This window comes from Spermophilus citellus (genome assembly GCF_964194105.1).
Source record: "Spermophilus citellus genome assembly, chromosome: 3".
NCBI lineage: Eukaryota > Metazoa > Chordata > Mammalia > Rodentia > Sciuridae > Spermophilus > Spermophilus citellus.
Genome location: NC_138184.1, coordinates 136,168,939 through 136,195,000, shown reverse-complemented (window position 1 = coordinate 136,195,000; position 26,062 = coordinate 136,168,939). Strand labels below are relative to the sequence as shown.

Genomic DNA, 26,062 nt, shown 5'->3' with positions numbered 1-26,062 from the left:
TTAGAGACAGGCTGACTTTGTCTTTAGCCCACCATCAAGTGAAGGGTCTGGGTGGATGTCCTACTTCTTGGCATTCCCTATGGGGTGCACAGAGGTGGAGGCATTATCGGGGTTCTCTAGGAACCTGACCTAGAAAACCCAGATGACCCAGAAACCAGGAAGGAAGGAGGCAGGTAGGAGGTAAGACACAAATACCCTGAGGTTTTGCGATGCCAAGCACAGCCCACAGCCTTGCTAGAGATGCAAATCCTCAGTGGCTTCCCCCCAGATCTACTGAACAAGCTGCCGTGGGGTGAGTCCCAGGAATCTGTCCTCTCACAGCCTTAAAAGTCATTCTGATGCTCACTCTCCAGGGTCATTTCCAATGCCCACTATGGTTTGAGAACCACTGCTTTGGGTCCCAGTTGCTCAAGGTGTGATGATGGACTAGGAGCATTAATGGCACCTGGGAACTTTTAGAAATGCAGAGTGTCAGGTCTCCTTCTCCCATCCTCAGACCTACTGCAATGCAATCTGTATTTCAACAAGGTCCCAGAGGGCACACTAAAGCTGGAGGAGCCTGGATCCTGGCAGCAGGAGCACCCCACTCAATGCTGGGGAGGTGTGAGAAAGTTTGGCATCTTTCTTAGGAGACAGACAAACATTCAGCCTGGCTGGAGTGTCTGAATCATGGAAGAAGGGAGGCATTATGTCAGGCTAGGATGCACCCAAAGGGTACCCTGAGGACAGTGGAGAAGCCTTAAACACATCACACTGGGCAGAACAATCACATTTGTATCTCAAAGGGATATCTCTGGGAGTAAAAGATGACCTAGAAGCAAAGAGATGGGATCGTTCATCCCATTAGAGATAAGAGGCCCTGAGAGATAAGAGATCCTGATCCCAGGGTTCCTAACCTCAGCACTATTGCCCTAATAGTTCAGCCTCCACTGTGAGGCTGTCTTGTGTACTTTGTAAGGTCCTCTACCCACTAGATGCCTCTAGCACAAATATGTCTCCAGACTGTGATCAATGTCCCTCTTAGGTTGGGTGTGAGGGACAAAGTTGCCACTGGCTTGGAAACTTTGAAGTAAAATCAGGTGGGGCGCAGAGGCAGTGGGAAAAAAGAAAAGGGTGTTTAGAGGGTTAAATTCAAACACTTGGCGTCGGATTGAGATCAGGACTGTTGACACCCTATAAATCAAACACTAGCATGCAATTATGCAAAACATTGGTGGCAGTTCATAAGTACAGACACATTCTGAGTCTCAGACTCCAAAGTCAGGTTACATTTGAATGTTCAAGCTACTTTTAATATCTACTCTGAAGGCCTTGATCTAATTAACCTAATGACAATGTAGATTTTAACACTGATGATAACCAACACAGAAAAAAACTCTATTGAACGGCCTTATAATTACAATACAAGAGGTACAATGGAATAAAATTTTATAATTGCACAGCTGTTCACTGTCAAAATCCAGCCTGAAGGCTTGACGCTGTCTTTGATATTCACAGTGCAGAAATTTGGGTTAGGAAGTAGGAGATAGATAGAAGATAGATGATTTAGTTTGCTCAGGGACCCCCCCAGAACACTTTCTGTTTATATAGAGGTTTGGATTAGCTGGTCTTTTCATCACATAGAAGGGGAAAGGCAATTGTCGCCAAGCCATCTTCCCTACTCTGGGCAATTTACTGGCCAAGCAAACCGGGACAGATCCAGAGCAACACTGCAGCAGTCCTTGCTTACCATTTGCCAGCTCCCTCTTTTCAATTTGAACTTTGCTGAACAGCCAAAATGTGGGCTGTTATTAACTCAGGAATGGATTTAAAATATCACATCTAGCTGCATCTGATCCCATCTAAAATGAGTCTCAAAACCTGGGCAGGGGGCTGGGGATGTGGCTCAAGCGGTAGCGCGCTCGCCTGGCATGCGTGCGGCCCGGGTTCGATCCTCAGCACCACATACCAACAAAGATGTTGTGTCCGCCGAGAACTAAAAAATAAATATTAAAAAAAATTCTCTCTCTCTCTCTCTCTCTCTCTCTCTCTCTCTCTCTCTCTCTCTCTCTCTCTCCTCTCTCTCTCTCTTTAAAAAAAAAAAAAAAAAAAAAAAACCTGGGCAGTCCCTGGGGACAGGTGTACTACCCCATCTTCACTTTGCAATCTATTTAACCAGCGTTCACTTGCTTCCTGAGCGTCCCCACACATCAGGATAGTAAATGAATGCAAAATAACAAACAGGGTTTGAATAAAGAAATTAGGGTGAATGGCATAAATGGAAGGTCAAAGGGGGAAAGCTAACCTGAAATTGAATTTCTGCATGGTGAAGTGCCTTTCAACCTTTTGTGTGTGTGTGTGTGTGTGTGTGTGTGTGTGTGTGTGTGTGTGTGTATTATTGGATTAAATTCATCTATGCTGGGGTTTGGATATGAGCAATTTTTAAAGTCTTCTCATAGGATTCTATTGAGATTTGTGATCAGGGACCTCACAAATAGCTGCACAGGCTGTTCCCTGAATGATTCCAGTATCAACACCACCTGTGACCTGACTGGTGCTCCCTGAAGTTCAGCCCTGAGGAAATCTGATTGGAGCTATTGGCACAGTGGAAAGGATATTGGTATCTAGCTCTGGATTTAAGTGATGGTTTTCTCACTTACTAGCTACACAGAGTGAGCAAATTAGGGACTTTCAGTCCTACCATCTGTAACGAGGTTGATAATAATTTTTTTCTTTTTGTGGAAATGAGAATTAAATAATAAGTTGACTCCATAACACAGGTCCTCTGAACCCTTAGAGACTCTGTGCTCTTCCAAATCCAGGAAAAGCCTCGAAGAGCCTGTTAGGGCCTCGCTGAGATCAGACCTTTTCTGGAGCATTTGATTCTCTTCAACAATATATAACTTTTCTCCAGTCTGGATTCTTACAGTCTGACAGGCTTTGCTGAAAAGATGTGCAAACTACCATGTGTTGCTTTAAATGTCCTGGTCAGCCTGCAGTTATATCAATTGTCACATGGAATTCATTGCAGCCAGTATTTTTTAAGCAGTTTTTCAGAGACCATTATTTGCATTTTGCATTTTCTGATTTTTTTTTCTTGATAGTTTTAATCTGGAGAGTAAATAAATTGAGGGAGGCTTCTGGAGAGTTTTTTTTTTTTTTAATTGTTGAATTGTTCAGTAGATTTTTTTTTTGTTCTTCTTGGAAGTAATTATTGGAATCCTGCCTCACAAATTATTCTTTCAATTCTGGTGACAGAAATAAAAAAAAATTGTAAAGTCCTAATTAGCCTTTGAGTTAATGCCAAGGCAGTTTGTGCTAGTAAAATAAACAATGCTCTGAAAATAAGTTTTCAGATTCACATTGAGAAGAGCAAAACACAAATTCTATTATTCTCCATTTCTGCTCAGAGTTCTGAGGTGGTGGTGGAGGGTTTCTCATGGTATTTCAATTTCTTCTCGAATAAGTTAAGCAGATTAGCTGAACTGGCTACTGTCAGCCCTTAATTATTCACTGAATTGGATAATGACTGGCAAAGCAGACATTGTGATTGATTAACCAATTACGAAGAAATGCCTGCATGTTGCCATTTAACAAGAATCAGCCTTGTACATCAAAACCCATATGACCCCCATGCACAGGGCTGCCAGATAAAAATATTGTACCAGACATGCTTACACTAAAAAATTTAGTCCTTTTTCATCTGAAATTTTAAGTTTTCCTGAATATCCTATATCTTTATTTGCTTAAACGGGTAAATCTCGATGTGAGTGATTTTCCTCCCCTTAATTTCCATTTGTCAAATCAATAATATCTTCCATGCATTGCATCAGGGTGAATGATGAGCAGGCTAGCAAGCAGAGGGAGGAAAAGGACCACACCCTCTGCCTCTGACCAATCCTTCCTTACTGCCAGGGTCTCCAGAATCGGGGATGATGCTGTTCTTTAAAGTTCTCCTTTTGTCCTTCCTCTTCAGCTAGGGCTGATTTGCCATCAGAGTCTAAGTCAAACATTTAAATCTTCAACCATTTATTTAAACCAAGCATTCTATTTGCTGAATAAGTGTCATTACAAGGAGGACAAATTAGGGGGGGATGACTAGTAATGGGGGTGATATTAACATTTATTGAATACTTGGTAAGTCCTGGGGATGGAACTAGGTGCTTGGCATGCATCAACTCGATTAGTACCTCCATCAGAGGACACTATCACCCCATCTTACAGACAAGAAAACTGAGGCTTAATGAAGTTGAGCCCCTTGCCTGAGGTCACATTCTTAGAAAGCAGAGGGGCAGGGAATGAAATCTCCTCCTGAATGGTCTACTGGAGCAGTGGTTCTCAACTGGGGTGATTTTACCCTCCAGAGGACACTTGGCAATGTCAGGAGACATTTTAGGCCTCACAGCTGGGGAAGGGGGGATGGTGCTGCTGGCATCTAGGGGGTCGGGGACAAGGATATTGCTAGACAGTACAAAACACATAACAGCCCTTACAACAAAGGATTATCAACCCGAAATGTCTGAGGCTGGAAACCTCTGCTACAGAAAAAAGGCAGGAGAAGAAAGTGGAAGGAGCTCAAGTTCCTACTTCTACCCCAATGCACCGCAGCATGTGGTGGGCTTGTATCCAGAGTAGCCCCTGCCTTTGGGGTGTGAAAGCAGGGCTGTGGGAGGTCAGGATGGCAAGGGAAAGGCTGGCATTCTACCCTCTGATTGCTTACCATGGTGGAGGATTTCTTGACAATTTGTCTTGCCTTCTCTAGTGTAAATTTCCATGACTCCTATAAAAACAAAGTTAGACAACATTATAACTTGTTTCATCTTTTCTTTCCATGCCTTTCCTAAAGTAAGATTTTTTTTTGTCCATAAGTTTGCAATAAATGAACTATTACATACGTTATGATAAAATAATTCACAAGAAAGCAAATTTGTGTCATTAAAGACTTTAGTCTGTACCAGAGGCTGTGCTAAATTCTTTGCAAACATTATCTTTCTCAATCTTCACAGAAGCCCTAAGAGATAGGACCATTTTATAGATGAGGAAATTGAGATGCAGAAAAGCTAAGAAACTGGCTCAGAGTTGGGTGACAGAGTCTGGCAGAGAGGTGATCTGAACCTCTGCTGCCTACAGCTGTGCTACACTGATCTCTCTGGTAAACGGGGTCCTTGTGTCTAGCAGCCCCACCAGCAGGAGGCTGTGAGCAGCCTGCTCCAGTGTCTTGTGCCTCAGCACTGAAGAATGGCTACTCTCACTGCCATCCAGCTCACATTCTTCTCCCACTCACCTCCTCCTTTCCTATTTCAATATCCTCAGTCCTCTTCCAACCATTTCCAGAGCTTCTGTCAAGCATACAAATATTGAAAGCACAAACAGTAAGTTCATTATTACCAATAATGTTTGCTATGAAAAACTCTAAGGACCACCATGTTTGTGTACTTGCAGGAGGCTGGGAGAAACGTAACCCAGGAGTGGGGTGGGGCTGGGGAGGGTTGGCTCCAGCACTGCTTCTCAGAGCTTTTATCCCCCACTCAGTGCATACATGCCTGCCCTGCCTGTCCTTCCTTGGCCTGCTCCTGGGACAGTCCTAGGGTAGTCCCCTGCTAAATAATTGATAGATACACTGGGAAACTGTTTTTTTTTAAATTATTTTAAAACATTTATTTATTGCTCCCTTTTTGGTTATACATGTCAGTAGAACCCATTGTGACATAATTATATCTTATTCTAGTTAAGATCCCAGTCTCATGGATGTATATGATGGTGGGATTCACTGTGATGTCTTCATCTACGTACATAGGAAAATTATGTCACATTCATTCCACTGTTTTTTCTTTTCCTTTTTAACCATTATTTGTATCTCCCCCAAATCAGCAGGGAAGCTGGGATTTGGGGGTGAGTGTCATAGTTATCACTACGGGTAATCTGAGAATGTTGTCCCTGTACATATCAACTGGATTAGTCCCCCCATCAGAGGACACCATTATCCTCTAGACACAGCTATTTTTCAACCAGCACAGCAGTGTTTCAATGTTCTTAGAAGCATATCCTATACCAGGACATCCCGGCAACCAAGCCCACCTAGAGAATGTCTGGACGTAGAAATAGGGCTTTTGGGATAGAGGGTCATCAAGAGAAGTTCTCTTGGGAGATGTTGGCCTTTGTTGCTAATGGATGTTCAAGACTCAGGTCTTTATTGAACTCTTGTCTGTTCCTCACCCTTTAAGCTTTCTTTCTCTGCTCTGGCGCTATGTGGTACTCTGACAACATCACCCATGTTGAATGAAAATGTCAGAAGAGGAGTGTTATGGTTTGGATATGAGGTTTCTCCCAGAATTTCCTTTGTTGACACAAAAATGTTTGGAGTTAAAATGATTAGATTATGAGAAACATAACCTAATCAGCATATTCAAGTTTGAATGGACTAACTGGCTGGTAACTGTAGGTAGGCAGGGCATGCCTGGAAGAATTAGGTCACTGGAGGTGTACCCTGAAAGGGCTCATCTTCCCTGCAGCCCTTTCCCCTTTCTCTCATGCTTCCTGGATGCCATGAACGGAGCTGCACTCCTCCACCATGCCCTTCTGCCATTATCTTGGCCCAGGAGCACTGGAGTCAGCTCACCATGGACTGAACCTTTGAAATTGTGAGCCAAAATAAGCTTTTCTTCTTCTAACTTCTTGTCAGGTATTTTGGTCAGAACAATGTAAAGAAGATTAAAATAAAGGAAGAAGTGTCCAGTGTGAGATGGAGTTGTAGAGAATCTTCCAGGAGGAGCTTCTGGAAAGAGGGCCTCAGAGTCAGCCTCAGCTCATCCTCCACAGCAGACTCTGAAACCATTTCAAATTATATTCCTTTTGTTCAAATTATATTCCTTTTGTTCAAGCGCAAAGGACAGCAAACCCTGTCTCTAAGGTCAAAGGCAGCACTTTGGCTAATAGCCAGAATGTACAGAAATGACTGGAGAATAAATTCTCTCTGGGGGAGGTGGATGCCCTGGTACAGGGTGTCTTTTTTAGAACATTGAAACACTACTGTGCCAGTTGGTGAGCAGCTGTGTCCCTTGCATTTTGAGTGTCCCTTACCTTTTACCTGGCCACCCAACCTCTTCCTAGGACTCCCCAACCTCCTTGTGATGGTTCAACTAAGGGGTCAGTATGATGATACCACACACAGGGCACCTCTAGGCTGTGTTCCAACATTGCATTCAGCATCCATTCTGATCTGTTGGCAAACAGGTATAAAAAAAATTTGATGACAATCCTCACTTTTAAAACATGGATGTCTTTTAACAGAAAGCCTGTTTAGGGGACGGCTCCCCATTCAAAAACAATTACTTTGGTCTTTTCTGGAAGTTCTCCTGTTGTATATAATAAGCCTCTCTGACATGCCCAGTGTAACAGGGACCAGATAAAGAGCTAATTTCTCTTTTTGGCTACTCTTGTTAGCCTCAAGCTCATTCCCCACATATGGGAACTTGAAGGGTGGTATTCATTCATCTTCATTATGTACCCCTGCCTCCCTGTCTCAAAATGTTGCCTTGCATTCTGAGACCCCATTTAAACATCTTCAGTGTCCAGTAAGGTCCCTGATACACATAGTAGGTGCTCAATATATAAGGAAATAAAAAGTGAAAGAAAACACATATGCTATTACCTCATTCAAGGAAAATAGGCCACCAGATTTCATACACACAGGAAAAACAATAGCAACAATGACAAACTTGCAAAGGAATGTGCCATACGAATTTTGGATGAGATTTTTTTCCTTTTTGTTCTTTTCTGTATTTTATAAATTTTCAAGAATGAACACCAATACAATAAAAAATAGTTTGGTCTAAGTGAAAGGAAGACCATTAGAGTAGAGGAGGCAGAAAACAAACAAACAAACCAACCAAACATAAAAACACATCAGGGCAAGAGCCACCCTGGAGGCCTTGACCCATCCTTAGTGCTGGGGTGTGATGGGCTCTGTCTATGGTCTTCCTGATAAGTAGCAGATGGACATGAGCCATTGGAACACAAGGCTAAGGGGATAATTCTGTAAACCGGGTTACAAGTCAGACCTCCATACATTTTCTCTTAAAAAAAAAAAAAACCAATTTTATCCCCAAAGCAATTTACCTAAAGCCACTCCAGCCCTGCTCTGGCTTAAATCAATGGGATATGCCACATCCCCTGACAAACAACCTATTATCTGCCCAGCTATTCTCAGGGCCAAGACATGCTGGTCCAAAGAATCTGTTGTATCTATGAAGAGAATACAGGTTACTCTGAAGGGGGATTTCTGTGACCTTTATATAGCCCAAAGACTCCGTGGCTCAGGAGGACAGGATAGTTAAAAGCAAAGCCAATGTGAAATCTGTAAGAACAAGTTGCAATTAGAACCAGAGAGCCTGAGCCAGAGCAAACTAGAGTGCCTTTCAATCTTTAGCATGTCATGATAATAGTAAAATTCTGCCTCTGGCCCACGGGTCTTGCTAGGGTAACTGTGGGTAAGACCATGTGCAGTAGGGACTTAAAGATCTGATGCAATCTTACTGTCAGTCAAGAGTGGGGAGGTGTTACCTGGCGGGACTCTCTAGAAACTTCCCTGACTCTCCTCAATAAAACCAGGGAACAAAGGGGAGCCAGTCAATCTCTCAGAGACAGCCCACACTCTCCCTTGAGGGTGTTTTTCTTTCTTTTCTAGTAAACTCTGTTATATTTCTATAATACTTCATGTCTTGCCTGAAATTTTCTCCTGAAAGAACACAAAAACTAAGATATGGAACGTGACCCCTGAATTACCCTGGTAAAGTTCCTAGGAGGCTGAGGGCAGGTTGGTACATGTGGGATAGGTGTTGGGGAGCAGAGGTTGGGGCTGTAGGGAAACACACCAGTCTGTGTGAAGGACGGGAGTCAAAGCATCCAGGATCAGGAACAGCATCATGGGCCCGGATGGGGATCCCAGCTCACCCATGTACTGAATACCCACTTACAAATTCCAATTACAATGACCAGAAGGAATGTCTAGATTTCTGCTGAAAATTGGAAAAGGGCAGGAGGACCAACTAGAAAATTTAAAACATTTCTGCAAGAGGCAGTTTGGGTAACACCAAAGTGAAGCAAAGAGGGAGTGGCTAGGTTTTCAACACATTCACGGAGGTTAAGTGTGTCACCATTAGTGGGCCCAAGGAGGTCTCTGCAGAGGCAGAGGAGATCACTATTGAGATCTTCCAGGCTTTTGACATGTTGCAGAAGAAAAGAATTTAAGGGCACACCAGGTGTTTACTTTATTAGAAAGTAAAGGTGAAGATGCACATGCTCAGAGCAGAATGCGAGTTATCTCCAGAGTGAGAAAGAGTGCTTTGGGGGTCTCAGGTTCCTCTTTTAAAGGAAAATTTGTAAGGGGTGGGCATGGGAGGGTATGTGGGGATGGCATCAGCCTGGTGATCACAAGACAATTTACAGTGACCTGGCCACCCTCAGTATTTTTGGTCAATATTGTCTCTTCTATTAGATCAAAAGATAATGGTGGGAATATACTCCATGTTATAGATTTCTTAAACTATCACATCTCCCTGTGTTGTATCTATTCTAAAAATATATATGTTAGCACATTGCATAGGCTAATTAGCAGTGCACAGGGCGATTTTTCTAACTGAGTGAATTTACAGTAAAATTTAAGATTTATAGATTTCTTAAGGATCTGGGAACTACAGGCCTGGGAGAAAAATTGGCCTGGGGAGAAAAGATGAAGAACTTTAGCAGAATGCTTTCAGATTAATGCTTTTTCTTCTTTTTTTTTTTTTCCATGTCCTACCCGTCTTTTATTTCTTTTCTATCCCACTTCAGGTGAAGGGTCCTGTTAGCATTCCTAAGCCTGGAGATGCACACACAGAGGGGTAGGGGGTACATGTGGTACATCATGAGATGTGGAGGAGCTCTCAGATCTAGAGTCTGCTGCAGCCAGACAACTCTGGCCTCAGCAGAGGCGTCCTCACCATTGGCCCTCAGCAGAGGCTGTCCCTGGTATTTCTGGATGGCAGTAGTGACGAACATCTCTTGCACTTGTTTCTACATAAGATTGGGAAAGTGGCAGTTGACTTTATCTAACAATGAAGTAAGCAGGGTATGGAAGCACCAGGAGCCACCCTCGGCCCCACCCCTGCTCATCATTTGAAGCTAGAAAGGGCTCCTGCCTGGCTGACTTGAAGCCGTGGCAGTAGCTTAGAAAAGGGCCCTCAAGAAGCTCATGGCCATGAAGTGCCAGAGGCTGGGTGAGGAAATCAGTGATTTGATTCCAGGTGTAGAATGGCATTAGGCAGGTGTTGGGTGACTACTTACATCATGCTGGGGGCTTGGGAAAGCTTCTTAGAGGCCATGTGGCTTGAGCTGGGCTTTTGCTCACCTCTCATCACCCCAGAAATTGCATATCCTTCCTGTTTTATAGCAGGCTGCTCTCAGATGCTGGGCAGCTCGGTTAAGATCATTGAGTGAGTTGGCAAGGTCGGTCAGGAGTGAAGCCTGGAGCTTTCACTCTTCAAAGTCTGTGCGCCTTCCCCCTCTTCTATTGTAATCTCAATGATAACAAAAATGGAATCTCTGGACTTGGAAACTGAGGGCGGATCATGGGTTCAGAGGGACCTACCTAGGACCTGCCATTCTGGGAGGCACCCCACTGGACAATTTTCCAGCTGCAACACTGATGTCTTTCTTATATCTTCCATGTCTCTGAAGCTCCTAGGAGCAGGTGCTCAGTGCTGTCATTTTAGGGTCTCAGTGGTACAGTACTCAGGTTGGGGAGGCAAGGACCTGTGGACCTGAATTCACAAGACCATTAAAAAGACTAAATGGAGACTGGGAAAGGGCTGTGGTTTTCACACATTCCTCATTCTTTTATTCTGTCAACCTTCCTGCTTCCAAGGCAGCGTGGCAGGTACTAAAGTAAGGGGTGTTACCATCCTCATTGATGGGGCGGGGGAACAAGACAGGCACACGTGGAGTATATCACAATGAGGAAGGAAAACAGGAAAGGAAGGCTCCACCAGGAAAAAGGGAGAGGTGAGAAGGCTTCAGGAGAAAGCAGCCCTTGTGCTGGGCTTCCAAAGGCAGAAGTGGGTAGAAAGGGGAAGAACATTCTAGGCAGAGGGGACATCATAAGAGTCTGGAGATGGCATATTTGGGCCACAGTGTGATGAATAATCCAGACATTGTGGCTTCACAAAGAGAAGCCTGGACAAGTGGATGATGGTCAGAGAGTGGGAGGTGTGAGGCGTTATGATCAAAATGTGGTCTTTATTTCATAGGTAGCTGTTTTCTACTAAGAGCTTTTGAGCAGGGGTGTGTCGGGTTTAGTGACAAATACAAGTTAAGAAAATTAAAATTGAAGAAAGATCAAAGCACCATTTCCTCCCACAGTTACTAATTCAAAATGCATTATTACCAACATAAAACAGAAAATGTAGATAAAAGCCTACTCATTTTTTTTCCCCCAGAAGGAAATGGATGTAAAAACTCAGAAACATTTGGAAAAGTTACTTGGTTTGCTTGTCTTAGTGATGAGCACTTTGCAAGGAAAAAAAATTAAAATAATTGTTATTTTTCCTTGGTAATCTTTGAATATTGGCAACTTGATGTTTGTCTTCATTTATAAGGTATAAGGACTACTATTTCATGTCACAAAAAATAAAAAAAAATGTGTAATTCTAATGAGTGGTTGGAGAGAAAGTTTGGAAAGGGATGGTGAGCTGGGTAGAAAACTTTGGTGTCTGGAAGACAGAATGATGTTTCTGGCTCAGCTAAAGCAATGATCTGAGGCATAAGCAGGTTTTTCACCAACAATGAGGGACTTGGTTCTGGAAACTTCTATTTGATCCTGCCATTTGTTATTGTCAAATCTTTTCAGATTCTCATTACTTTCTTCATTTGATTCTCATGTTTCCTTATTCCATCTTCAGATCCTTTTTAGAGTCTACTTATTTCACATCCTCATGAGTGGATCACTGAGAAAGTATCACACAGATCCACATAGCTGTATGTCCTCATCCTGGGTGTTTATGGTCCAAAGAACCATGGATGTTAGATTGGATTTCTTCACTCAAGAGCTGGGAACATGACCAAGGGAAGATGGCAGCAGTCTATGAAAGAGAAAGAAGATCCTTTGCCCCTTATCAGGGAACACAGTAGCATGTAGCCATGGAGGCTAGCTAAAGCACTTTTGTCTAGAAGGATTCAACAGTCCATCCAAACCAGAGACAGACCAAAATCTTCAGACCAGAGGAGACGCTTGCTGAATATGGACTGATGTCATAGGTTATAAGTGTGTCCTACCAAAGCTCAAATGTTGAAGTTCTAATCCTTCTATGCCTTAAAATGTAATCTTATTTGGAAATAGGGTCATTGTAGAGATAATTGGTTGAGATGAGGTCATACTGGAGTAGAATGGGCCCTAATCTTCTCTGGGACTGATGTTCTTATAAGTAGTAGGACATGTGAAGAGAAAAAGATTTGTGTCTGAGGAAGATGTTGTGAAGACACAGGGAGACGCCACTTAAAAGGAACAGCAAAGATTGCCAGCAACCACCAGAGCAGAGAAGCAAGGGTGTCCTGTAGGGTCACTCTGCTAATACCTTGATCTTGGATTGCAACCTTCAGAACCAGAAGACAATAAAATTTCCCCAATATGTGGTGCAGCCTTGGCAGACTATTGTAACTTCTCTCACTCCAAGAGAGATGATGATGGTTCTTGACTCTGACCCAAGAATAGTTGGGATGATGATGGAAGAGCAAAGGCTAAGCACGTACTGCAATCAGTATCTTGGGCAAAGGGTTCCCTGGTGGGGCTCTTCCTCTGCAGAGCATCAGCCAAAATGGCAGCTTAAGGAAAAGAGAAAAGTCAAATCTAGCAGTTCAAATGTGGACAAAATTTCCATCTTTAGCTGAAACTCTTAAAGTATTGTATTGATCATTATGTCACAGTCTCCACTGTTACTTGACATTTAAGATAAATTTGGATCACAGAGTATTTGTGGGTTTGAGTCCTGGTTTTGTCTTTTATTAGTTGTGGGTCTTGGGGCAAGCTACTTGAGCATTCTGAGCCTAAGTTTTCTCATCTGTGAAATGGGCATGAGCATAGCATTGTGGTGAGATTTGAACAAGACACTCCTAGACATGAACAAGACATGCATATAGTAAGCATGGAATTAGTATCCATGATAATTGGTGTTTTTATTTTTGGTTGTTATGTTACCAATTGACAACTGCCAAAATTACAATAATTACAACATCAACCTACATAAATGCAAGTAAGCTGTTTTTCAATGATATTGAAAACTTCCCTGATAAGAAAGTTTTATTTTCCACACATCAAAGATTAGAAATCCAAGGCTTGGAGAGATTACAAAATTTAACCAGGGCATGTCTGCAAGCAGAGCCAAGATTGATACTCAGGTTATTAGACCTCAGCACATTTCCCACCATTGCCACACTGCAAGAATAAAGTAGGCTTGACATTTTAACCTAAGCAAGAAAGTATGACCAATGAGGTTTCACAGGAGAATGGAGAATGTAGCTTCCAGGGAGTAAAAATGGTTTAATGCAAAAGGTCAAATAGGGAGACATGTGGTCCTGATGTCAAGAAGCCACTCACTGAGTGGAGAGTCATGTGCCTTGGGCATAGGTGTGGTTGTAAGCACAGGACTGGTAATTAAAGGAGAAAGGCATGTCTTTTCCAATGGTCATTTCTTTGCACAACATTCATTCATTCACAAGTTCTTATTGAGCATCTTTTCAGTGTTGCTTGATGTACTCTTTGTTAGGAGCATAGCAGTGAATGAGACTTCAAGGATTTTTCCAATCAGGAGAGAGAAATCACAGTAAACTAATTAGAAAATAGTGTGGAAAGTGTTGAGTAGTAGTTACTATTACCCCTCTTTTATAGATGAAGTAAGCTGAGACTCAGAGTGAATAATACCTAGCCTAAAGTCACAGAACCAGTGAACAACACAGTCTAGATTCAATTCAGGCTCATTTGGAACTTGACCCAGGCTTTTAACTGTGGTCTGGGAGATGTCAAGGAGTGTGCTAAAAAAGAAAACTTTTTTTTTTAAGTTAAAAATGTGTGGGAAATCTGAGCACCGAATCCTGCTCTGGGAGAGCCACAATACACATGATTGTATTAAAGCCTTTTGGCCACTATTAGATTGAAACCCGAAGGTTTCAGCCAAAGTCCATTAAGCTCTATTGACTGATGGGGGAGCATGTAAGGAATACAGTACATCATGTACAGGAGTTCTTAGGGACTCATTATTATGTCCCTTGACATTTTAAGAGTATTGGTGAAGTGGACAAGACTCACTCACTTATTGGCCCTTGGGTTCTCTGTTGTTGAAGAATTGAATTCTGGTACAGTTAGGAGTGGAGGAAGAAAAAAAAATAGTGTTTTTAGGCATGGGTTTCTACAGTGAACAACTTTCAGTGATCAAGTTCTCTACGATCAATTATAGCAGCAGTAGATTTGAAAAGTACAGAAAGTGCCTTCTGTTCACTTCACGCTTTTGACAGCAGTGACAGATTTCCATAAAGGAGAAATCCCCTGGGAATTGAAATGATGATTTCAGATGGGTAGGTTTTCTTTTTTTTTCTTTCTTTCATTTTTTTTTTAATCATCAAAGAGCATGTATGAATCAGGGTGGGGACGATCACTCATTTATTCTGGATCTTTATGAGGATAGGTTGATCCTTACCTTCAAATGAAATGATACAAGCTGATTTTAGAAGTGGTGCAAGATTTGGAAAATTCTATCTCTGAGTGCTTTACTGTCCCACAGGGGACAGTAAGCAATTAACCACATAAGACAGTGCAAAGGGATTCATTGTTCATGTCCTCTACAAATTTGAATGTTGAAACCCTAGTCCCAGTGTGATGTCATTTGGAGCTGGGACCTTTGGGAAGTGTTTAAGTCACATGGGTGGAGCTCTCCTGCTGGGATTTGTGCTCCTATAAGAAGCCTGATGGCTAGCCATCTCCACTTTATGTGAGGACACTGTGAGAAGTGGGCAGTCTGCAACCAAGAAGGGCACCCTCACCAGTCCTCCACAATGCCAACACTTTGAACTTGTACTTCCAGCCTCCAGAACTACGAGAAATAAATTTACAAGGCACCCAGTGTCTGATACTCTGTTACAGCTGTCCAAACTGACTAAGTCAGGCAGATCGAAAAGCCAACAAAAAGTGCTTTGAGATGATTTCTATTTAAGTAGGAAGACAAACGATAGAAGGTCCACTGCTTTTGAGTTTCTATCAAACATTGTCCTGTCTGGCCTTCGGGTGGAATTTGTGGGCCTATTTCTTTTTTAGGTTCTTAATTAATTTTTTTATTTATATATGACAGCGGGATGCATTACAATTCTTATTATACGAATAGAGCACAATTTTTCATATCTCTGGTTGTACACAAAGTATATTTACACCAATTTGTGTCTTCATACATGTACTTTGGATAATAATGTCCATCACATTCCAGCATCATTTCTAACCCCCTGCCCTCTCCCTTCCCCTCCACTCCTCTGCCCTATCTAGAGTTTGTCTATTTCTCTCATACTCCCCCTCCCTAGCCCACTATGAATCAGTGTCCTTATATCAGAGAAAACATTCAGCATTTGGGTTTTTGGGGATTGGCTAACTTCACTTAGCATTATCTTCTCTAACTCCACTCATTTACCTGCAAATGCCATGATTTTATTCTCTTTTATTGCTGAGTAATATTCCAATGTGTGCATATGCCACATTTTTTTATCCATTCATCTATTTAAGGGCATCTAGGTTGGTTCCACAGTTTAGCTACTGTGAATTGTGCTGCTATTTCTGTGTTCCACTGTATCTTACAGTGACTGTTTTCCAATACCTAGGATTTAGCCATATCAAAGCCCAATTTGGTTTTCATGTTCTGACACTTTCCAGCTCTGATGGCCATTTCTGACTTTAAGTCAAAGGAAGAAAATGAAGTCAAGTTTATGCCATTTTCTTCTTTGGGAATGAAAAAAAAACATAAAAAAGTAAAAGGAATAAAAAAGCCACTCCTTTTAAATACATTCCCTTTTATTGTTGAATCTCTCTTCTTCACACATATTTTATCATTAGCTGCATTTTCTTCTTTCCTTTTTCTAGGCTAATTCTGCATTGTATAGCTATTAATATCACCAATACATTTAATCATGTTATGCAGTATTCTTTTTTTTTTTACCAAGCAACACCTTTTTAAAAAATATTATTCTAAATAGCACCATAAAGACCCTACTCCTTTTTATTTTTTTTTTCAGAACAATTTTTTTTTTTTTGGTACTGGAGATCAAACCCAGGAGTGCTCAACCACTGAGCCACAGCCCCAACCCTTTTAATTTTTTATATTGAGACAGGTCTTGCTAGGTTGCTTAGGGCTTCATTAACCTGCTGAAACTGGCTTGAACCTGCCATTTCCTGCCTCAGCCTCCACAGTAGCTGGGATTACAGGCATGCGCCACTGGGCCTGGCCTATGCTCCTTTTTCTGCCATTAATATTCACTGATTTTACTACTATCACCACCACCACCATATCATTTGCCATGGAAATTTTATACTTCAAGAGACCAATATGGCAACCAATTTCTCTAAACTTTATCCTAACTCTACAAAGTATGGAGTAACGATTTTTTATTCATATTTTGCCAGAAAATATATTTTATTTGGTATTCACAATATATTTCTTTAAACATTTTATTTTTGATTGTCAAAATAAGTATAAATTCATATACAGTTATAAGAAATGGCATAGAGAATTCCTATGTGTCCTTTATCCGGTTTACCTCAATAGTAACATCTTATTCAACTGTAGTACAATATCACAAACAGTATATGAGCAAATATTACAGTCAAAATATCAAACAAAGGAGTAACAATTCTAGACCCCACTTTATAGATAAGAAGCCAAGACACTGGGCTCTTAAGAGAACTTTCAGGTTCGCCTGCTTCCCGCAGACAAACAGCTGTGACTCAGCACTAATCCATCCGGCTGAAACAACTGGTCAGCCCTTCTCATCCTACGGAGGTAAATGCCTCCCGAGCCTTCATAGGTAGTGGCCACAGGTTTGAAACGGGGCTTGGGAGAGACAGTAAGGACCCACCCATTGCATTGGTCGCCTGGCAAAGGGAAACGAACTGTCGCCATTTGCAAGAGACACCACCATGGCAGAGAACTGACGTCATCAGACTGCGGCGGAGGAGATAACTTCATTGAAACCTGCGGTAACAGGTGTGTAATTCCCTAGCCTTCCCTCTCCACACATCGGGGAAACCTTAAGGGCCCCTCCAAGCTCTCCCGTAAGGGCCCCTCCCAGCTCTCCCGTGAGCACGAAAGCCAGACTGAGAGAATCTGAGGTGTCGCGGAACTACCGCTCCCACCAGTGCTGACAGCTGAGGTCTCTTGCACCAGCTACCGGGGGCGTGGCTACCGGAGGGCAATTAAAATTCGCTGAGGATTCTCAGCCCCAAGCTCTACAAACTTAGGGTCTGAGGGAATGGCAAACTGGAAGAGTGTGCCCAGTCGTTCATGAAAACAGGGCTCCCGGGAGCACCAGACCTGGCGTGTAGACAGTATTGTGGTGAGCGGCACCCGTGAGAGGGGCCTGGCTAGAGGAAAAGTGGGAAGTGACTAGACACAAGAGGAGGCCCTAGGCACTCAGGATTGGAGACTCGCCCAGTCTGGGAGAAGCTGCTGCACAGTGATTGGTTCCCACGTATTGACAGGAGAAACTTGGCCTGGTGGGCACAGCGCCACCTACTGGAAGAGAAGTTAATCAAACTCTAAGACTGCATTTATTAGTTTTTTTTTCTTTTTTTCTTTTCTCTTTTTTTTTTGATTTGGGTTTTTCTTCCATTTTCATTTTTCTTTCTTGTTGCTTTTTAAAATTTTTTTTACAATTTTTTAAAAATTTTTTTCTTCTAATTTTAATTTTAATTTTTTTATTATTTAAAAAAATTTTTTTCTTTTTTTATTTCCTATTTTTTCTTCTTTTGTCTTTTCATTTCTTTTCAATTATCTTATCCCCCCTTCCTTGAATTCTACCTGCTTACTCTCATTCTCTTTAGTGACTTCTTCCCTTCCCTTCTAATACCTTTCCTCCCAAGCATCAAATAAATTTATAGGAGTAAACAGTAACTCATGAGTCAAACACAACAAGAAGTAACATGAGCAGCTTCAAAAAGCAAGGAAGAAAAGGAGTACAAACAATGCAGGACAGCCTAAATATTCAGGAGGACCTAGAGTCATCATAAAAATGGTCATATAAAGAACTCACGGAACACCTTAGACAGATGGAATGGAACCTTAAAGAGGATACAAGACAGCAAATTCAAGCAGCAAAAGAACACATTGAGAATGAATTACGAATCAGCGGCCACCATCTTGGAGAGTTGAAGTATCCACCGCCAGTCTCCGACAGATTGCAACAACAAAACAGGTGTGTGTCACTCAGCTCAGCCCCCATACATAGGGGGATTTCACATAAAATCTCTCCTAGACTTTCCGGGGGAGGGAGTATCAGAGTGAGCCTGCATAAAGGCTAAGGGGAAACTAGAGACACCTGACCTTCAACCCCCCCTCCCATCAGCAGCCAAAACAAAACCTGTCTAGCCAGCGCTGGGGGAGGGGCAAGCAGAAAAAATCAAAACCATAGAGGGCCGGGGATCCCAAAAGCCAACTGTGTGACCCCGGAGATCCAGGCTGTCTGATTCACGCGGCCTGCCCCGTGGCTACAGAAGGCGTGGTGCTGCAGAGAAGGGATTAACTAGCAAGCAGGGAGACAAGTGGCTGCGACACAGTGGAATCCCGCCAGCCAAGCCCGCACTGACCCCCGGGCTGAGTAAGGGATTTCAGACGGGGAAGGAAGCAGTACAGTTCTATCCCCCACAAGGGGAACAAAACAATAGAGGGCCGGGGTTCCCAATAGCCACCCTCCACACCCAACAAATGGGAGGCCCAGAGTACAGTTTGAACTGCCGAGAACCATCACTCCGGGGAAATCTGGTCTAGCAGGAGAAACCAAGACTAGCAGGAGAAACCAGGGGACTAGAGGCAAGGCCCTCGCGACTGGGCGGCTGTAACTGCAGGCCCGCCGGCGACAGTTCACCCACTGCCCGCGTAACTGGGCGGTAGGAGAACACCCGCCCGCTGGCGACTGATCACCTGCCCGCGGCCTGTGATACTGGGCGGCTGGAGACCACCCGCCTGCCGCGACCGGGAGCTGAAACCAAACAGAGACAGTCCAGTCACACCCCCCCATTAGGACACCCCGGCAAGGAGACGGAGGCCCATCATAGCAGAGTAGTGTCGTCACTGGAGCTCGGACGTCGGAATTCCTTCCCAGCGGAATCCACGTTAGCAGACATAGTTTAACAACACAAAGGAGAGACATCAGACTAATACAGAAACAAAACAAATCTATAGAAGAGAGCAGAAACACGACAATCAAATAGAGCTGGAAAGTAACGTGGACAACATGAGAAAACAAGGGAAAAAAGGATTACAAACAATGCAAGACAACTCAATTCTACAGGAGGACATAGAAACATCAGAAACAGGGATAGGGAAAGAACTCAAGGCATACCTAACTCGAATGGAAAGGAATATTAGAGAAGACATGAGACAGCAAGTCCAAGAAATAAAAGCATATTTTGAAAATGAATTAAACAAACAAATTCAAATGGCAAAGAACAAGCTCTACCAGGAGATAGAGATCTTAAAAAAAAAATCAAACAATAATCCTAGAATTGCAGGAAACTATAAACCAAATTAAAAACTCAAACGAGAATATTACAAATAGACTTGATCAAGTAGAAGTCAGAACATCAGATAATGAAGACAAGGTTTATCAACTTGAAAAGAATATAGTCAACACAGAAAAGATGCTTAAATGCCACGAGCAATCTATTCAAGAGATATGGGATGTCATAAAAAAACCAAATTTGAGAGTCATAGGGATAGAAGAAGGCACAGAGATTCAAACAAAAGGAATGGGCAGCATATTAAATGAAATAATTCTAGAAAACTTCCCAGAGATGAAAGATGGAATGGATTGCCAAATCCTGGAAGCCTACCGGACCCCAAACATTCAAAACCATAATAGACCAACTCCAAGACATATAATTATGAAGATAGCCAACGTACAGAACAAGGAGAGAATATTAAAAGCTACGAGAGAAAAGAGGCAGATTACATTCAGGGGTAAACCAATTAGGTTAACGACCGATTTCTCATCACAGACTTTGAAAGCGAGAAGATCCTGGAACAATGTATTTCAAACGCTGAAAAATAATGGATTCCAACCAAGAATACTGTATCCAGCAAAATTGAGCTTCAAATTTGACAATGAAATTAAAATCTTTCACGATAAACAAAAGCTAAAAGAATTCGCAGCAAGAAAACCAGCTCTGCAAAGCATTTTGAGCAAAACACTACAAGAAGAGGAATTGAAAAATAGTGCCCAAAACTAACAGCAGGAGGTATCTCAGTAAAGGGGGGGGGGAAGTAACCAAAAAGTAAAACTAGCCAAACTAAAATAAATAAATAAAGAAGCATGACTGGAAGTACAAATCATATCTCAATTGTAACCTTAAATGTTAATGGCCTAAACTCACCAATCAAGAGACATAGGCTAGTAACCTGGATCAAAAAAACAAATCCAACAATATGCTGCCTTCAGGAGACTCATATGATAGGAAAAGACATACACAGGCTGAAGGTAAAAGGTTGGGAAAAATCATACCACTCACATGGCCCTCGGAAGCAAGCAGGAGTGGCCATACTCATATCTTATAAAATCAACTTCAAACCTAAGTTAATCAAGAAGGATAAAGAAGGACACTATATACTGTTAAAAGGAACCATCCACCAACAAGACATAATAATCATCAATTTGTATGCACCAAACAATGGAGCCGCAACGTTCATAAAACAAACTCTCCTCAAGTTCAAGAGTCAAATAGACCACAACACAATAATTATGGGTGACTTCAACACACCGCTCTCGCCATTAGACAGATCCTCTAGACAAAAACTGAATAAAGAAACTATAGAACTCAACAGCACAATCAATAACCTAGACTTAACCGACATATATAGAATATATCAACCATCATCAAGTGGATACATGTTCTTCTCAGCAGCACATGGATCCTACTCAAAGATAGACCATATATTATGCCATAAGGCAACTCTTAGTAAATATAAAGGCGTGGAGATAATACCATGCACCATATCTGATCATAATGGAATGAAATTGGAAATCAATGATAAAAGAAGGAAGGAAAAATCCTACATCACATGGAAAATGAACAATATGTTATTGAATGATCAATGGGTTATAGAAGACGTAAAGGAGGAGATGAAAAAATTCTTAGAGTCAAATGATAACACAGACACAACATACCGGAATCTGTGGGACACAATGAAAGCAGTTTTAAGAGGGAAATTCATTTCTTGGAGTTCTTACCTCAAAAAAAGAAAAAACCAACAAATAAATGAACTCACACAACACCTCAAAAACCTAGAAAAGGAAGAGCAAAACAACAGCAAATGTAGTAGAAGACAAGAAATAATGAAAATTAGAGCAGAAATCAACGAAATTGAAACAAAAGAAACCATTGAAAAAATTGATAAAACTAAAAGTTGTTTGTTTGAAAAAATAAATAAGATAGACAAGCCCTTAGCCATGCTAACGAAAAGAAGAAGAGAGAGAACTCAAATTACTAACATACGGGATGAAAAAGGCAATATCACAACAGACACTACAGAAATACAGAAGATAATTAGAAAGTATTTTGAAACCCTATATTCCAATAAAATAGAAGATAGTGAAGATATCGATAAATTTCTTAAGGCATATGATTTGCCCAGATTGAGACAGGAAGATACACACAATTTAAACAGACCAATAACAAAGGAAGAAATAGAAGAAGCCATCAAAAGACTACCAACCAAGAAAAGCCCTGGACCTGATGGGTATACAGCAGAGTTCTACAAAACCTTCAAAGAAGAATTAATACCAATACTTTTCAAGCTATTTCAAGAAATAGAAAAAGAAAGAGCTCTTCCAAATTCATTCTATGAGGCCAACATCACTTTGATCCCAAAACCAGACAAAGATACTTCAAAGAAAGAAAACTACAGACCAATATCTCTAATGAACTTGGATGCAAAAATTCTCAATAAAATTCTGGCGAATCGAATACAAAAACATATCAGAAAACTTGTGCACCATGATCAAGTAGGATTCATTCCTGGGATGCAAGGCTGGTTCAATATACGGAAATAAATAAATGCTATTCACCACATCAATAGACTTAAAGACAAGAACCATATGATCATCTCGATGGATGCAGAAAAAGCATTTGACAAAGTACAGCATCCCTTTATGTTCAAAACAATAGAAAAACTAGGGATAACAGGAATTTACCTCAACATTGTAAAAGCTATATATGCTAAACCGCAGGCTAGCATCATCCTAAACGGAGAAAAACTGAAGGCATTCCCTCTAAAATCTGGAACAAGACAGGGATGCCCTCTATCACCACTTCTATTCAATTTAGTTCTCGAAGTACTAGCCAGAGCAATTAGACAGACAAAAGAAATTAAAGGCATAAAAATAGGAAAAGAAGAAATTAAATTATCGCTATTTGCGGATGACATGATTTGTACTTAACAGACCCAAAAGAGTCTACAAAGAAGCTGCTAGAGTTCATAAATGAATTCAGCAAAGTGGCAGGTTATAAAATCAACACGCATAAATCAAAGGCATTCCTGTATATCAGCAACAAAACCTCTGAAATGGAAATAAGGAAAACCACTCCATTCACAATATCCTCAAAGAAAATAAGATACTTGGGAATCAACCTAACAAAAGAGGTGAAAGATTTATACAATGAAAACTACAGAACCCTAAAGAGAGAGATAGAAGATCTCAGAAGATGGAAAAATGTACCCTGTTCATGGTTAGGCAGAACTAACATCATCAAAATGGCGATATTACCCAAAGTTCTCTACAGGTTTAATGCGATGCCAATCAAAATCCCAACGGCATTTCTTGTAGAAATAGACAAAGCAATCATGAAATTCATATGGAAAATCAAAAGACCCAGAATAGCAAAAGCAATTCTAAGCAGGAAGTGTGAATCTGGAGGTATAGCGATACCAGAGGTCAAACTGTACTACAAAGCAATAGTAACAAAAACAGCATGGTACTGGTACCAAAACAGGCAGGTGGACCAATGGTACAGAATAGAGGACACAGAGACTAATCCACAAAGTTACAACTATCTTATATTTGATAAAGGGGCTAAAAGCATGCAATGGAGGAAGGATAGCATCTTCAACAAATGTTGCTGGGAAAATTGGAAATCCATATGCAACAAAATGAAATTGAATCCCTTTCTCTCGCCATCCACAAAACTTAACTCCAAATGGATCAGGGAGCTAGATATCAAATCAGAGACACTGTGTCTGATAGAAGAAAAAGTTGGCTACGATCTACATATTGTGGGGTTGGGCTCCAAATTCCTTAATAGGACACCCATAGCCCAAGAGTTAATAACAAGAATCAACAAATGGGACTTACTTAAATTAAAAAGTTTTTCCTCAGCAAGAGAAACAATAAAAGAGGTAAATAGAGAGCCTACATCCTGGGAACAAATTTTTACCCCCCACACCTCAGATCTAGCCCTAATATCCAGAATGTACAAAGAACTCAAAAAATTAAACAATAAGATAACAAATAACCCAATCAACAAATGGGCCAAGGACCTGAACAGACACTTCTCAGAGGAGGACATACAATCAATCAACAAGTACATGAAAAAATGCTCACCATCTCTAGCAATCAGAGAAATGCAAATCAAAACCACCCTAAGATACCATCTCACTCCAGTAAGATTGGCAGCCATTAGGAAGTCAAACAACAATAAGTGTTGGCGGGGATGTGGGGAAAAGGGTACACTTGTACATTGCTGGTGGGGCTGCAAAATGGTGAGGCCAATTTGGAAAGCAGTATGGAGATTCCTGGGAAAGCTGGGAATGGATCCACCATTTGACCCAGCTATCGCACTTCTCGGACTATTCCCTGAGGACCTTAAAAGAGCGCACTATAGGGATACGGCTGCATCAATGATTATAGCGGCACAATTTACAATAGCTAGACTGTGGAACCAACCTAGATGCCCCTCAATAGATGAATGAATAAAAAAAAATGTGGCATCTATACACAATGGAGTATTATGCAGCACTAAGAAATGACAAAATCATAGAATTTGCAGGGAAATGGATGGCATTAGAGCAGATTATGCTAAGCGAAGCTAGCCAAGCCCTAAAAAGCAAATGCCAAATGTCTGCTTTGATATAAAGAGAGCAACTAAGAACAGAACAGGAAGGAAGAGCATGAGGAAAAGACTATAGTAAACAAAGACGAATGGGGCAAGAGAAACGGAGAGAGAAGGGAAAGCATACGGAAATGGTAGGAGACCTTCAATGATACATAAAATTATAAGAGGTCATGAGGGGCAAGGGGGAGGGAAAAAAAAGGGAGAGAATTGAACAACAGCAGGGGAGGTAGAGAGGGAAGATGGGAGGGGAGGGGAGGGGAGGGGGATAGTAGGGGATAGGAAAGGTAGCAGAATACAACAGTCACTAATATGGCATTATGTAAAAATGTGAATATGTAACAGATGTGATTCTGCAATCTGTATTTGGGGTGAAAATTTGAGTTCAAAACACAATTTGAGTCAAATGTATGAAAGATTATATATCATGAGCTATGTAATGCTTTAAATAATCAATAAAAAAAGAGAACGAATTACATAAACAGATAAAAGAAGAAGTTAAGCATCTTTATCAGGAGATAGAGATTATAAAAAATAATAAACAATAATTCTAGAAATGAAGGAAACCATAAACCAAATTAAACCTCAATTGAGAGTATCACTAACAGAGTGGAGCAAGTAGAAGCCAGAACGTCAGATAATGAAGACAAAATATATCATCTTGAAAAGAGTCTAGCCAACTCAGAAAGGCTGGTAAAAAATCACGAGAAAAACATCCAAGAGTTATGGGATAACATAAAAAAACCAAACTTACGAGTCATCGGGATAGAAGAAGGTACAGAGATTCAAACCAAGGGAATGAGTATCCTGCTGAATGAAATAATTACAGAAAACTTTCCAGAAATAAAAAAGGAAACAGATATACAAATTGAAGATGCATACAGGACACCGAGCACACAAAATCACAGTAGACCAACGCCAAGACACATTGTTATGAAGCTATCCAATATACAGAACAAAGAGAAAATATTAAAAGTTACAAGAGAAAGGAGAAGGATTACATTCAGGGGTAAACCAATAAGGTTAACAACAGATTTTTCATCACAGACACTGGAAGCAAGAAGGTCATGGAACAATGTATTTCAAACACTGAAAGACAATGGATGCCAACCAAGAATTCTGTATCCAGCAAAATTAAGCTTCAGGTATGACAATGAAATAAAAATCTTTCATGATAAACAAAAGTTAAAAGAATTTGCAGCCAGAAAACCAGCATTACAAAGTATTTTGAGCAAAACACTACACGAGGAAGAAATGAAAAACAATAACCAAAACCATCAGTAGGAAGTGCCTCGGTAAAGACAGAGGGCGAGGGGAAAGATAATCATGGAGAAACAAACTAAATTTTTTTAAAAAAGGATAAATAATCAAACATGGATGGAAGTACAAACCATATATCAATAGTAACTCTGAATGTTAATGGCTTAAACTCTCCAATAAAGTGACATAGGCTGGTATCATGGATTAAAAAAACAAATCCAACAATATGCTGCCTCCAGGAGACACATCTGATTGGAAGAGACATACACAGGCTGAAGGTGAAAGGATGGGAAAAAATATACCACGCACACGGTCCTCGTAAGCAAGCAGGGGGGGGGCCATCCTCATATCGAATAAAATCGACTTCAAGACTAAGTTAATCAAAAGGGATAAAGAAGGACATTGTATACTGTTAAAAGGAACCATTCACCAACAAGACAT

At 41.2% G+C, this 26,062-nt stretch overlaps 1 protein-coding gene across 1 annotated transcript in view; it reads right to left on the bottom strand.

Moving 5' to 3' along the window:
- AOAH (acyloxyacyl hydrolase) overlaps window positions 1-26,062 on the bottom strand; it is a 223,752-nt gene that overhangs the window by 112,466 nt on the left and 85,224 nt on the right. The window contains exon 5 of the mRNA XM_081285694.1: window positions 4,700-4,759. Coding sequence (XP_081141820.1) covers window positions 4,700-4,759 — 60 coding nt within the window. The remainder of the gene's footprint in view (window positions 1-4,699; window positions 4,760-26,062) is intronic.